The sequence below is a fragment of the Pezoporus occidentalis genome, unplaced genomic scaffold, assembly GCF_034315485.1.
Source record: "Pezoporus occidentalis ecotype Australia unplaced genomic scaffold, CSIRO_AGI_Poc_V1 ctg86, whole genome shotgun sequence".
In the NCBI taxonomy this organism is placed as follows: domain Eukaryota; kingdom Metazoa; phylum Chordata; class Aves; order Psittaciformes; family Psittacidae; genus Pezoporus; species Pezoporus occidentalis.
Genome location: NW_026916220.1, coordinates 7,430,611 through 7,443,743, shown reverse-complemented (window position 1 = coordinate 7,443,743; position 13,133 = coordinate 7,430,611). Strand labels below are relative to the sequence as shown.

At 36.2% G+C, this 13,133-nt stretch overlaps 2 protein-coding genes across 4 annotated transcripts in view; one reads left to right on the top strand and one right to left on the bottom strand.

Moving 5' to 3' along the window:
* Positions 1-13,133, top strand: part of IFT74 (intraflagellar transport 74) — a 41,135-nt gene that overhangs the window by 1,803 nt on the left and 26,199 nt on the right. Inside the window, exons 3-7 of the mRNA XM_062604413.1 lie at positions 270-318; positions 1,152-1,250; positions 1,415-1,475; positions 2,482-2,541; positions 3,566-3,627. Coding sequence (XP_062460397.1) covers positions 270-318; positions 1,152-1,250; positions 1,415-1,475; positions 2,482-2,541; positions 3,566-3,627 — 331 coding nt within the window. The remainder of the gene's footprint in view (positions 1-269; positions 319-1,151; positions 1,251-1,414; positions 1,476-2,481; positions 2,542-3,565; positions 3,628-13,133) is intronic.
* On the bottom strand, positions 4,622-12,080 carry LRRC19 (leucine rich repeat containing 19). 3 transcript variants are annotated; one of them, XM_062604406.1, is made up of 5 exons: positions 11,951-12,080; positions 8,985-9,150; positions 6,988-7,498; positions 6,582-6,812; positions 4,622-5,296 (listed from the first exon to the last, which is right to left on the bottom strand). In XM_062604406.1, the coding sequence occupies exons 2-5, from the start codon at positions 9,066-9,068 to the stop codon at positions 4,974-4,976; spliced, it is 1,149 nt and encodes a 382-aa protein (XP_062460390.1). In that variant the 5' UTR covers positions 9,069-9,150; positions 11,951-12,080; the 3' UTR covers positions 4,622-4,973. The 3 variants fall into 3 exon arrangements, with proteins under 3 accessions (XP_062460390.1, XP_062460391.1, XP_062460392.1); XM_062604407.1 differs by having other exon boundaries at positions 8,985-9,077; positions 11,951-12,042; XM_062604408.1 differs by lacking the exon at positions 11,951-12,080 and having other exon boundaries at positions 6,582-6,788; positions 8,985-9,146.

Here is a 13,133-nt window from a genome sequence, read left to right as displayed (position 1 = left end):
ACAGATTATGTCTTCTTTCATCACTGCAGAATAATTAAAATACTGTGTTATGTAGTAACTATTAGTACAGCTAAAAAAGTAATGTTTATCTTCGCAACAGTGTGAAATTAATTTCTGCTTTGATTTGTTATAATGAGGTACTATCTTTTTAAGAACTCTGAGAAGATGGCAGTTCTCTGCCTCTAAATTCTGCAAAAAATTTTCATAATTTACACTTCATCAACATTAATTGTTTTCTAACAAAATGTCATCTTACTGTCCTTTGTCAGGTCCTCAGAGACAGATAATGGATAAAACATATTACCTGGGTCTGCTGAGGTATGTCTTAAGAGCACATTAAAACTGCAGGAGGTTTAATGCTCTGTTCGCTTTCTGACATGAAATTTATTGTGCTTAACAGGAGCATGGGATAAGTGGTGTTCACTTACAATAAAATCTGTTCTCTTATAAGAGGTATGGTCATTGTGCAGGAGGGAGGAAATTTTATGCTTATGTTCAAGTCCAAGTGGATGCCTTTGACATTTTGTGATCAGACTTGCTAAATCGTATGCACTCCCACAGCGTTAGTAAAAAAGGATCAGTGATTTTGAGCTTCCACCTGTAATGCTTGATAGGTCTGATAGCTGCATTTGGAAGAAGTCACATCACAAACTAAGCATTTTGTAGTGTACATTTCAGGTGGTTTACTTGGATAATACATTGAGCTAATGCTAACAAAGTCAAGGCCTAGCAGAAACTGTACTGTATACAAGGCTATTTTGTCAGTTGATCATATTGCAGTATTGAATGATCAGTCCTAAAATACATAATTTTACATATGGATGATATCCATACTCTGTGAAATACTATGATATATACCATGATACTGTGGTCTTTTTACCTGTCCATTTGAGAATAATTTACATTTCACCAGCAGGGACACAGCTAATTAAAGTCTTTTATTTCATATCCAGGTTTTCTAACAACTACTTACTAATTTATCTGCTAGAAACAGTCGTATTTTTTACTCACTTCCACAGCTCTTCTTTGAAATATTGATTTGAAACATCATGCAGTGTGAGAAAGAGATACTGATTGCACAGCTAGAGTAAAACACAGTTTCTATTATGTGTTTTAGTTGTACATTCCAATATTTGCTTATTTTTTTGCAGAAGCAAAACAAGTGAACTAACAACAGAAATTAACAAGCTGCAGGAAGAAGTAGAAATGTACAAGCAAGAGAAATCTGTCTACTTGTCATATGAAAAAAGGTGAGATGTTGCAGCTAATGCAGTGCTAACTTTCTCAGTAACAAAACTATTCTCAGGTATTGTGCTGCCTTCAAGGAACCACTAAGTAATATCTTTTTTTTTTTCTTTTCATTATTTTATTTTTATATGTACAAGTCTTAAGTTTGATTTTGTTTTATATTTAGGGCAGAGGCTCTAGCTGGAGAAATCAAAGAATTTCAAGGTCAGCTAGCAGACTACAACATGGTATGCTGCTATCAACTTATGATACTGAATGCTCTCCCTATCTTGTTTGCTTTGTATTGCTTCAGCATCTTTTTTATTAACTTTTCTCTGTAAAAATACATTGCTTAGTCCCACCTCAGTATTAATAAGAAAATACACTCGTTAATTCTGCCTCAATAATTTCAGTTATTGGAAAGTGAAACTGTGGAAACTAAAGAAATCATAAAAGAAAAAAAGTGTACTATACATTAGGAGAAGCAGTTGCATATGGATTTAAGAAATTACTGCAGCATAGCATTTGTGGGTTATGTACAGCTACATATAATGACAATAATTTCTGAAAATTTGGAGTACTGTGTACAGTTCTGGTGTCCTCAACATAAGACGGACATGGAGCTGTTAGAACAAGTCCAGAAGATGGCCACAAGGATGATAAGGGGGCTGGAGCACCTCCCATATGAAGACAGGCTGAGAAAGTTGGGGCTGTTTAGCTGCTTGGAGACCTCATAGCAGCCTTCCAGTATCTGAAGGGAGCCTACAGGGGTGCCAGAGAGGGACTCTTCATTAGGGCCTGTAGCAATAGGGCAAGGGGGAATGGGTTTAAACTTAGAGGGGAAGTTCAGTTTAGATATAAGGAAGAAGTTCTTTACTGTGAGGGTGGTGAGGCACTGGAATGGCTTGTCCAAGGAAGTGGTAGATGTTCCATCTCTGTCAGTGTTCAAGGCCAGGTTGGACGAGGCCTTGGGCAACATGGTGTACTCTGAGGCATCCCTGCTCATGGGTAGGGGCTTGGACCTAGATAATCTTAAGGTCCTTTCCAACCCTAACCATTCTATGATTCTGTGATTTTAAAACTGCATGTAATCTATTCAGATTCCCACATCATTTTTTTTTCCATTTGCAATAACACAAAATTGTTGTGTTTTTGTAAGTGCTTTGTGAGTTACTACTTACTTGTCTGATTTTTTTGTGTGTAATTTAAAACAAAAGGAGAGCATTAATGGGTTGGAATTCTGTCTCATTTCAGGTTGTGGATATACTTAATACTAGTACAGATATGGCAGAAGTGATTCACGATTACAATATGGTAAGAAATAGGATATAAGCTATGTTTGAAGGGTGAAATGGTGTGTTACATTCTTGGAACTTTGAATGTACAATGTATCTAAAATGGCATAGCACTAATTTAAAACTTACCCATTTTTCCAAGTTAAACAAACCATGGGCAACATGTTTGCAGTGAGTCAGTTGTCTGAAGTGTTGCATTAACAGGCCCATGATATTTTTCTATGGTTTAGATTTGAGAAGGATGTTGTCCCAACCCAAATTTTGACTGTTAAGATATGTTCTTTATTTGACTTGGGAACATGGAACACTACTAGTCTTATGAAAGGCAAATTCATTAGACTGCACTGCCTTGTAAAGCTGCCCGGTCTTCTGGAAAGATAGTTATATTGTTTCTTCAGCCTTTTAAATTACTCCCATGTTATAAGTATTAAATATTTATTAAATAATAAATATAACCACAAAATCAATGAGCTCTCATTTGCCTTTCTTTATTTTCTAATACAGATAGAGTGTTCCTCTAAGTCTTAAGACACAAGTGGCATTAAGCATGTTCCATTTCTTAGGATAACTTTGTCCATAAGCAAAAGAAACTAGTTTGATTTTAGAGTACGTTATTTTGGTCAAAACAACATTCCCCCCCCCGCATTTGATTGCACAATAAAGTCACAATGTCTGTGTCATAAAGAAAAGAATGCTTTGCAAGTGTTACATTTTCATCATGCCTGTAGACTTAAACAGTATTTTACTAAATGTTGCAGGAATAGATCCCACAGTAAGTGACTTGATTTGTAACAAACTTGATTAGATTTTTTAAACATAGAGATGCCTTTTTACTTCCTTTGGTTTCCAGTAGAAGACTGTACTTTCAGACGGCCTTTGCTCAGTATCAACTGTGAAAACCCTCTGGAGCAAGTGGCCTCTGCTGCTCCTTCCTCTAATGCATTCTGAGCTGCTTCTTCTCTTCCAAAGTAAACTTTTCAAATTTATATATAGAACATGTATCTTTATTACTGTATATTATATCAGAATTTTTTTTTTTTAAGTTAAAGGTTCAGAATGACCAAGACACTCAGAGTGTGGATAAAATTTTCACAGAAAGACAAACGTGAGTACATGAAGTGTATGTTTCTCCAAAGCTGTTAAAATCATAACCAAACTTGGCAAAATTGAGGTGGTATCTGATTCAGAAGTTCCTTAACAATTCCGTGTATGCCACATGTGATAACTGAGCAATTTCAGGGTGGTATAGTAGTGCCATACCGCAGCTGGGTTCCTAGCTTTAAACTCTTCTGATTAACTGCTTGGAGGAGATACTTACTATGTCATCCAGGAGGACTTAAGCGGCAGTGGAGATTCCTGTCTTTTGGGAACCTGAGTTTTGCGAGTTGTGTTGTGGAATCCAGAGTGGAAAAAGTAAGCAGAAATGGGAACTATCACTGAGTTTCCTGTGTTAGGTAGGGACTTGTGGAGAGGAAGATGACAGCAATATGCTTGCAGTAACAATTTGTACACCATGAGAATGGCTTGTGTAGTTATAGGCTGAGAGGGTGAGTTTCTGAGATGTTTAATTTAGGAACCAGAGATGTGCGGGAGAAAGAGATATCTTGCTTGTTGCAAGCAAGAGCAATCTCAACTATGAGATTCTATGTATAGATAAGCACTTTAAAAAAACAATTTGCCTTGTAATAGTAAGTCACTTTTCAATAAAATTGCAGTTTTCAGCAGCTCACAAATGTGTCTATTTTATCCCTGAATGCATTTTTAAGTGTTAAGGAAATAAGTATAAAAAGAAGAAACTAGGTTCAGTAGCAAACTAAGGAGTAAAGGCATCGGGTATGCAGTAATGATAACTTGTTGTTGTAGTGTATGTAGGCTCACTTAAGGGAATGGAGCAGTTGGTCTTTCTTGCTCTGCTAATTTGGGTAAAAAGAAAAAGGAAAAAGAAAACAACCCAACAAATGCTCTGTTCTTTTGATAGCTTTGGTTTAGCTTAATAGCCTGCTGAGCTGGGACACCACTGATTTGGATTCAGCCCCTAGTCTGGCTATGATCTGCTCCAGCATTTTAGAGAAATTGTTTTTCCTTTCTGGACTTACTCACAATTAAAGCATTAGTGATTATGCCAACTTTACAAGCTACTTTGTAAAGAGTTCATATTAAGCAGTATACAGTAAGCTCTCCCCCTGCCATAAGTAACCAATTAGGATTTTATGAAAGGTGGATTCTGAGTACTTTTTGCATGTCTTGAACTACTTATTGTGGCACTGAGGCATGCACATCACCACATTTTTTTTAACTTCATGATTCATGCAGCAAACCTTGTTATGAATTTGTCAAGATGAGAGGAGATGGACTGCTTAACCTCCTTTTGTATTGTACATAAGTCGCATAATACGGAAGTACAAGTGTACTACAGTTTTGAGAAATCAGTTCTTCATCCTTAAGACATTATTAACTCTCCTCAGTTGCATAAGGATCAGTGTATTTATTCTCAATAAATCCATCTTCCCCAGGCACACATGTATGAATTTTCTCAAGGGAAATTGGATCTTCATTGTTTGTATCCAATAATGTAGGAAAAGAACTCATGTCAGCTGAGAATTCCTGTTCAAACATCTCCGAGTCATTTTCTTCTAGATGACGGTGACTGTAGCTTATCAAATAGCGATACCATGTTGGGCATTTTGCAGCCATAAAAATCAGGAGTGTAATGCTTAGGACAAACCCTAGGACACCTGCTAGGAAGGTCCAGCTTTTGCCAGGAAGTGGTAACTCTTTAAAACAAACAGGAAAAAAGGAAGAATCATCCTCATGAGGAATGCCAGCAAGAACTCTAGTATGAATTTTTTCATAGTTAAATTGGGAACTCGCAAAATAAACAATCATAGAGGAATTACTGAGTGTGTCCAAAGCTTTAGTAGAGTTTTATTGTTATGTTCTTGAGGAATTAGCCACATCACCTGACCAAAACATGCATGTACATCTTATATTTCTTAGCAATATATATCCACCATGCATATTTATAAAAAACAATAGCTTCAAAGTTGGAAAAAATTCTGGGGGCATATAAACTAAAAAAATGATATTTTTCCAAAATTTAAATTCCAAGATTAGGTTTTGGAAAAAAAAAACAAACAAAACAAAACCAGACAAACCCAAACAGTAATTGACTTCAAATTCTATTTCGCAGGCTTAAATTTCTGTTTGGTGATGATGTCTGCAGCCTAAAATATTACATCTTTTGTTTGGCATATCCTTTCAATTGTACTTCTTTTAAAATAAAAAATTCAATAGACTGTAGTTTCCAGGAGTCTTTATTTAGAATCTGGTTTTGTGTGCTGGCCCCTGTGCTAAAATACAATCTAGCTGTTATGGTAAAAGAAGTGTATAGCAGTGGCTGTGTACTGTTTGTGTATGTATCTGGAAAATAATATTTCTTCTGCTTTAGTCAGAAGCAAGAAGTAAAAAACATTACAGTATGGAAGAGTGGAAATTTGCATGTGAGAAAGAAGAAAGTGACTTGACCAAAAGAAAAGCTAAAATATTACAGTGATGATAGAATTACCGTCAAAATGGGTAGAAAATTAAGGAGACTGAAATTTTGAAAGAATATGGGATGGGCACATCTGTCTCCTTTACACTGAACACAGTTGAAAGCAGGAGTAAAATTATTGCTCACTATTTCACATTTAAGAAGACAGCTGCTTCTAGAAAGCAGTGATTTTGGAAGAAGTAACTGAAATTTTTAAAAGATCCTTCCCCAGTTCTGCTAGGTAGATATGGGCAATTACCTGAATTTCAAGACTTTGAAATGTCATCGTCAGTTTGTAGTGTCATTTGAGAATTCAGATGTGGTTTATCAGTTTTGAACACTTACTCCGTAGAGCTTAGCATTCACTATAGTCTGTATGCAGTCTACCAAAACCTGGAAATATGCCTGTTCCATAATCACAGCTTTTATGGAAGAATTATAGTGTATGAGGTGTACAAATGGTATGAAATTATGGAATAGCAAATCCAACATCTTATAAGCAGTAATGTGGAACATCAGTATATTACCTGCATGCGTCCCATTGTTTTCAGTGATGTTTGGAGTCCGGGCTGTTAGGAAGGCACTACTTTTAAGCTTAATGGCAGAAGCGGAAGTTACAGTGTTTTCTAAAGAAGCTTGTTCAGTTTTGCAGTCAGCTGGTTGAATAGCTACTGTTTTGATGGAGCATTTTTCCTTGGTATTTGGGAACGTACATATAGTGTTGTTTTCATTTTCTGTGGATGCGAGCAGTGGAAAGGCTATGAGATATTATTAATTAATTGGCACTCTGATCTAAAAAAAAATCATAGGTAATCTAATGCATTATTGCAAAAAGCTAATAAGTTGATAGTGGATATTATCCAGATCAGTAAAAAATAAGGTAAGGCTGTTTAATATAAAAAAGTATGAAATGTTGCTCTAACCAAAACTTACCCATTGTCACATTGGAGGCAGTTAGCCATATCTGTAAATCAGGGAGGTCACAGGAGCAGGTCCAGGGGTTTCCAGCTAAAACTATTTTAATCAATTTAAAGGGTGATTTTATATGAAAATACTTCAGAGGGTTATACTGTAGATTTAAAGCTGTCAGACTTTTTAGACAAGTAAATGTATAAGGATCTAGTTGAGTAATCATGTTATAGGATAGATTCAACACTGACAGTTGGTTTAATCCTGCAAATGCTGTCTTATGAACTGTGCTAATACGGTTGCTGCTGATATCCAGAATTACCAGTTTTGTCAGATTGCAGAAGCTATTGTTATGCAGTACAATAATCATGTTTTCATTCAGGTAAAGTTCAATGAGTTTAATAAAACTTTGAAGAATCTCTTTGTCGATATCTTTTAAAGTGATTTTATTATTTTTGAGGCTTAATATAGTAACATTTTGGGAAAGGTTACTGGGTATATTAGAGAGGTTCTTTCCAGATGCCTCACAAGTGACCTGTTGAAAAAAAGACAACAATTAAATACTATAGGGAAGTCCATTGAAGATGTCTCAGTGATGACTATTGAGGGCACAAAAAATCTTTCTTGTATTTTTTAATGCCAGCACTTTAAAAGTTCTAATGCTCTTCATGCAATTTTATTTATGTTTTTCTTAATACACCCATGGTCTGGTGATAGAGGGGAATGAATGCTCCTAATATAGAGACCTGAAGTTTCAGATCACTTAGTGCTCGAGCTCTGTTTGGCATGCAAGGCTTTTTATATGATGATTATTCAAACTATTTGGCAAATATTCAAATAGTTTTGCATAGTATTTTGGAGTTAGTAGGGCTCTCTGTTTTAGGACTCTATGTGAAGACTGGCTAAGTAGGAAAAGGATTCATTTCCCACACAATCTGGAAAGAAGGTGTCAGGAAGTGGATCCAAGGCTGAAAATTAATTCAAATATGCCTTTTCTAATGTATTGTTTTATTTTAAAAACAGCTGTATTTACTTTTAAAAACATGTTTGGAGTAGACCTTCAACAAAACATTTAGTTTGATTTTTGTTGGATTTTTTTTTTTATTATAACAATTTTGGTTTTCTGGCTTTAAGTTTAGCATAGCTGCAGTCTTTTCAGGTTTGAGAGTGTTAACTATACCTTAAAGGACGGCTGTTTACTGACAAGAGTAGATTTCTTTATATGTACATGCATGCATCACTGTAAGCTATAGTTTAGTGTCAAGATACTTGAACTGGGTTTAAAGGAGATTCTTAGTCTTGCAAACTGACTAGTTGTGTTACTCCTCTTCCTAACTAAGTAGCTTACGTTCAGCTTGTTACTGCTGTGACCAGATTGAGTATAGCTAGATAGCTGGTTTAAAAACAAATGTAGTGGAGTGCCTTTTCTACACTGTATATACCCAGTTTTTTTGTTCTTTATCTTTGTCCCAAAGATTAACAGACAGTAGATACAGTACTGACCCAGTGGGCAGTGAGTCAGAGCAAGTAGTGCAATACCAATTTTATTACTTGACTATTAATCTAAGTTTTCTTCCTTCCCCTCCATTCTCTAGTAAATACAAAATCCATTACATTAATCTCTGGAAGAAAAAACCTTTTAAAATTTCTTACATACATTTTGATCTGACTTGGTCAAATACTAACTCGGTAAATCTCTCAAACTTGAGCAGCTTTTGGCCTTGTCCAAATAACTGTTGCTTTTTAGGTCTATTCCAAAATAATGTAAAGGTAAAGGAGGCACTCCTGTTGTCAGCAAAGAGATGGCTGGTATACAAATCCATCTCAAATATGTTTCAGTGTTATTAACCCACTGAAAATGACTGCCAGCAGCTAGTTGTCCATTTCACAGAAAGCCATGTAATCTTACTTGTCTCTACGTGCTTCTTCAGTAATTCTATGTTTACAAGGTGGCTTTTAAAAATGCCTTTAGCTTCTAGTGTAACTTTGAAAAATAAGGGTAATTTACGTATAAAACTTACAGTTTGAGAAGTAAAGTTGCAGTCAGCAGAGACAGGATTCAAAAACAGTGTTCCAGCACAGATCACAAGCCAAGAGCGTGTCATGTTTAGAGCCTAGTAAAAAGCAACACTTTTATATGCCAGTATGAGAATACCGCTGACTTCTGCAGTGGTTTCTACAGTGGTTCTGTAGTTGAACAAATTAATAGGTGTAGTTATTTCAATGATAATTTAATCAATTTTCTTCTACACAAATACAATGAAATGCGAAATTAAGAGGAAGAACATAGGTTATTAGAATTAATGCATTCAGCTTTCACTTTTTTGAGCTAAACCTAAAATCCAGTGAGCAGAATGTATCAGCAAATAGAAGAGGGGTTTACTAGACAGCAGTTTCTTATATGGGTAAAATGAATAGCCATAGATGTACTTATTAATTCCCTGTTAAAACAATTGCAGGTACTGGAAGACAATGATAGGAGCATACTGCAGAAAGTATTCAGGCTTGTGTGCTTTCCTGAAATAATTTCTTACATTGCCACTGACAGAGGTAGAATACTGTACTAGATGGATTGTTGGTTTATTCAATTCTTATGTAAGTTATTTTTTGTGATTCTTTTAGTTAGAAGATTGATCTTCTAATGTTTTTATTATCTATAATATAGCATATTATAAGATGTAAACCAGGTCTTCTGATTACTATAAAGGTACAGTTGTTGCTCTGACCTTTGGAACTAAGTAAACATTGTTCAGTCTTGGTCCTGGGGGTTTTGTATGAATTTGAGCCTTACTGTTTTCAGTCAGGAAAGCTTTTCTGACCAGTGGTATTCACTGCAACATTAATGTCTCTTAGAGAAAGTGTCACTCATCCATCTCCTTTGAATCAGGCATTATTTGCAAGATCTCATAGAATCATAGAATAGCTGGTTGGACGGGACCTCAGGGATCATCTAGTCCAACCATTCTAGGCAAAGCATGACCTGGACTACATGTTCCAGCACCCTGTCCAGCCAAATCTTAAAAACATCCAGCACCAGGGAGACCACCACTTCCCTGGGAAGGTTAATCTCCAATTTTCACAATTGTTCTCATTGTGAAAAAATTCCCTCATGTCCAATGGGAATCTTCCCAGGAGTAACTTGTGCCCATTACTCCTTGTCTTTTCCATGTGACTCCTTGTAAAAAGGGAGTCTCCGTCTTCGTTGTAGGCACCCTTTAAATACTGAGACATGGTGATAAGGTCTTCCCTGAGCCTTCCTTTCTCCAGGCTGAGCAAAACTAATTCTATCAGCCATTCCTCATACTACAGGCTTCCCAGTCCTTTGATCGTCTTTGTGGCCCTTCTTTGGACCCTCTCTAGCCTGTCTATATCCTTTTTGCATAGCAAGGACGAAATGCCTGTTGTATTTTTAGCTGTAGAGAGTATCACTGAATTTGACAGAGAAGAGTGGGGAAAATTATGTAAGGAAGCTCAATTGCATGAACGATGCTAAACCTAGGCAGCCAGTCAGATTAAAAAAACTCCACAAATGTTTAAAAAGAGTGCCAGGAGGCCTTTGCCAGTCAGCATGGAGTACATGAGGGCACAGAACAACTTGTTCAAGTGTAATTGATTGCTTGGGGTGTCTATGGACTGACCTCAGTCACCTAGCGGAATCAGCCTGGAAACCTACTAACTTCTTGGAAATAAGAAAATAAAAGCCATTTACGCTGGTCTTATCCATTGTGTGTTTCTACTGCTGTTGGAAATCTACATTAAATACAAAAAGAATTCATAAACCATTTTGTTAGACATTGTCAGTGGCACAGACAAGGGGTACTAGCAGGAGCAGCCATGTTGGTATCATAAAATTACAGAATCAACTATGCTGGGAAAAACCTGTAAGATCGGCAAGTCCAACCATTATGTTCTATATTACGTGTTGTTCTTGTCAGTGATGGTGCTGGTAAACTGAGTAATTCATTTTTTGGGCCAGTCTGTATATTACTAGTAGAAACCATTTTGCAGTTTGAGAACTCCCAGTATAGACTGTGTTAACAGTCAGATCTTGTTGTATACTTGAACCTTAAAGATCCTGCTTCCAAGATTTTCAGAGAGTGGCCTTAACCAGGCAATATAGAAATAGAAATTAATAATATTGTTGTAGTTTGCAGATTTCAAGAAAAGTATTGTCTCTAATACAGTGAGAAAAATATATTAAAATATTATTTTGTATTAAAATATTATTCTAAAATTAGTCTGTAAGTTGGTAACAATCAAGTTGAAAATGAAAGTAATTTTTAAAGTTTTTCAAAACTTCAAGGAAAAAGATAAAATATCTGAATTAAGGAGATGCCATTAATTTAAAAAATCCCTTTCTTGTTTGAAACTTCACTCTGCATAAAAATTTGCTCTACATATGTCTAAAGCATAGTTCCTATTTTTTACTTTAGTTTCTAATGACAAGTTAGGGGTTTTTTTACAAGTTTGATTTCCTGTATTGTATGTGTGGGGAACCTGTGGAAGAGCAGTAGAAGAAAAAGGAAGTATCTGTAATTTTAATTGCAATTTAGCTTTTTACTAAAACCAAACTCCAGGAATTGCTGTTTAAAATAATTACTTTGGAAAGAAACTGAGCCTGGCAGTACCTTGGTAATACCTTGTAATTAAAAACATTTTCTTAAAAGTTTTCCTCTGAGAACTTTTTAAGATGTTATTGTTTGATAGTAATGTAATTCCTATTGGTTTTCTTGCATTTGTAAAGAAAACGATTCTGGGAGATAGTGGAGTTTATGTAATCAGATAGTCTGCTTTCCAGAGAAGACACAGTCTATTCCCTGGCTTTCTACTGAAGTACAATTTACTCAGCAACTTACCATGTCCAAGGTTCATAGTAATTCCTGAACTTTTAATGTATCTCAAGATGTATTTTTTTCCACTCTAGCAGTAAAGTTATACTAATAAATCTTTGCCTACATTTTCAAAAAAGATGTGGCAAGTGTCTTACCTTTCTGTTGCTTTTTAGAGCAGCAAATGTGCACAAGAGCAGATTTTTCAATGCACTGACAAGAAATAATATGATGCAACAGCACTTTGTTTTTGTTCAACCTTTGTACCTGATGAATAAGCCGGCAGTGAAAAAAAATAATAAACCTAGAAGATCCTTAGGAAAAGATTGACTAAGTTGAGCAACTTCTTATAATCATCTCGGATTTAATTGGATCTGCAGCCAATAGGAAAGTCTAATAGTAGTATGCTCAGGTGTCAAGTTCCAGGTCATATGGAAAGTACTGAGTTGAAATGCCACAGGGAATTTACAAGCAAGTTTTGTTATAATCAGTTAAAGATCTGCTGGAGACAGCGAAATACTTGCATTTTTTTTATGTGATCAGTCATCAAATGAAGAAAATGTCAAGATATTTGCATACTGAAGTAAGGATTTCTAGTTGTTAAATTGGTGTTAATTCTTGTAGTTTGGAAAAACATCAGAAGAGCTGGAGGGTGTGATGCATAAACTTCATTGTTTGCACAGAATTACAAGCACTTAAGGACACATGTCTGTTTCATTTATTTTCTACTAATTTCTAAGAAATTCCTGGAGGCTAATCAATTAAGAAGATAGCTAAAGGAAATTTACAGAAAATCCTGGGACTAAGAAGTGTGTACCTTCACAGTTCGTGAAAGATTATTTCAACTGTGTGCTTGTTTCCAAGTGATTTCTACAACTAAGAATGGCAAAATCAGCTGGATACGTGCCTTTGGGATTTAGAATCATAGAATAGTTAGGGTTGGAAAGGGCCTTAAGATCATCTAGGTCCAACCCCCCTGCCATGGGCAGGTACACCTCACACTGAACCATGTCACCCAAGGCTCTGTCCGACTGGGCCTTGAACAATACCAGGGATGGAGCAGCTTCCTTGGGCAACCTGTTCCATTGTCTCACCACCCTCACAGTAAAGAACTTCTTCCTTATATCTAACTTGAACTTCCCTTCTTTAAGATTGAACCCATTACCCATTGTCCTATCGCTACAATCCCTGATGAAGAGTCCTTCTCCAGCATCCCTATAGGCCCCTTTCAGATACTGGAAGGCTGCTATGAGGTCTCCACGCAGCCTTCTCTTCTTCAGGCTGAACAGCTCCAACTTTGTCAGCCTGTCTTCATACGGGAGGTGCTCCAGCCCCTGATCA

Bases quoted from the DNA above. Each gene is read 5' to 3' on its own strand.
- LRRC19 (XM_062604406.1), bottom strand. From the start codon at position 9,068: ATGACACGCTCTTGGCTTGTGATCTGTGCTGGAACACTGTTTTTGAAT. The intron at 6,813-6,987 runs GTAAGTTTTGGT...AATATCTCATAG, and splicing joins TGCCTCCAATGTGACAATGG to CCTTTCCACTGCTCGCATCC. The intron at 5,297-6,581 runs GTAATATACTGA...TTTGTTTTAAAG, and splicing joins AAACAATGGGACGCATGCAG to AGTTACCACTTCCTGGCAAA.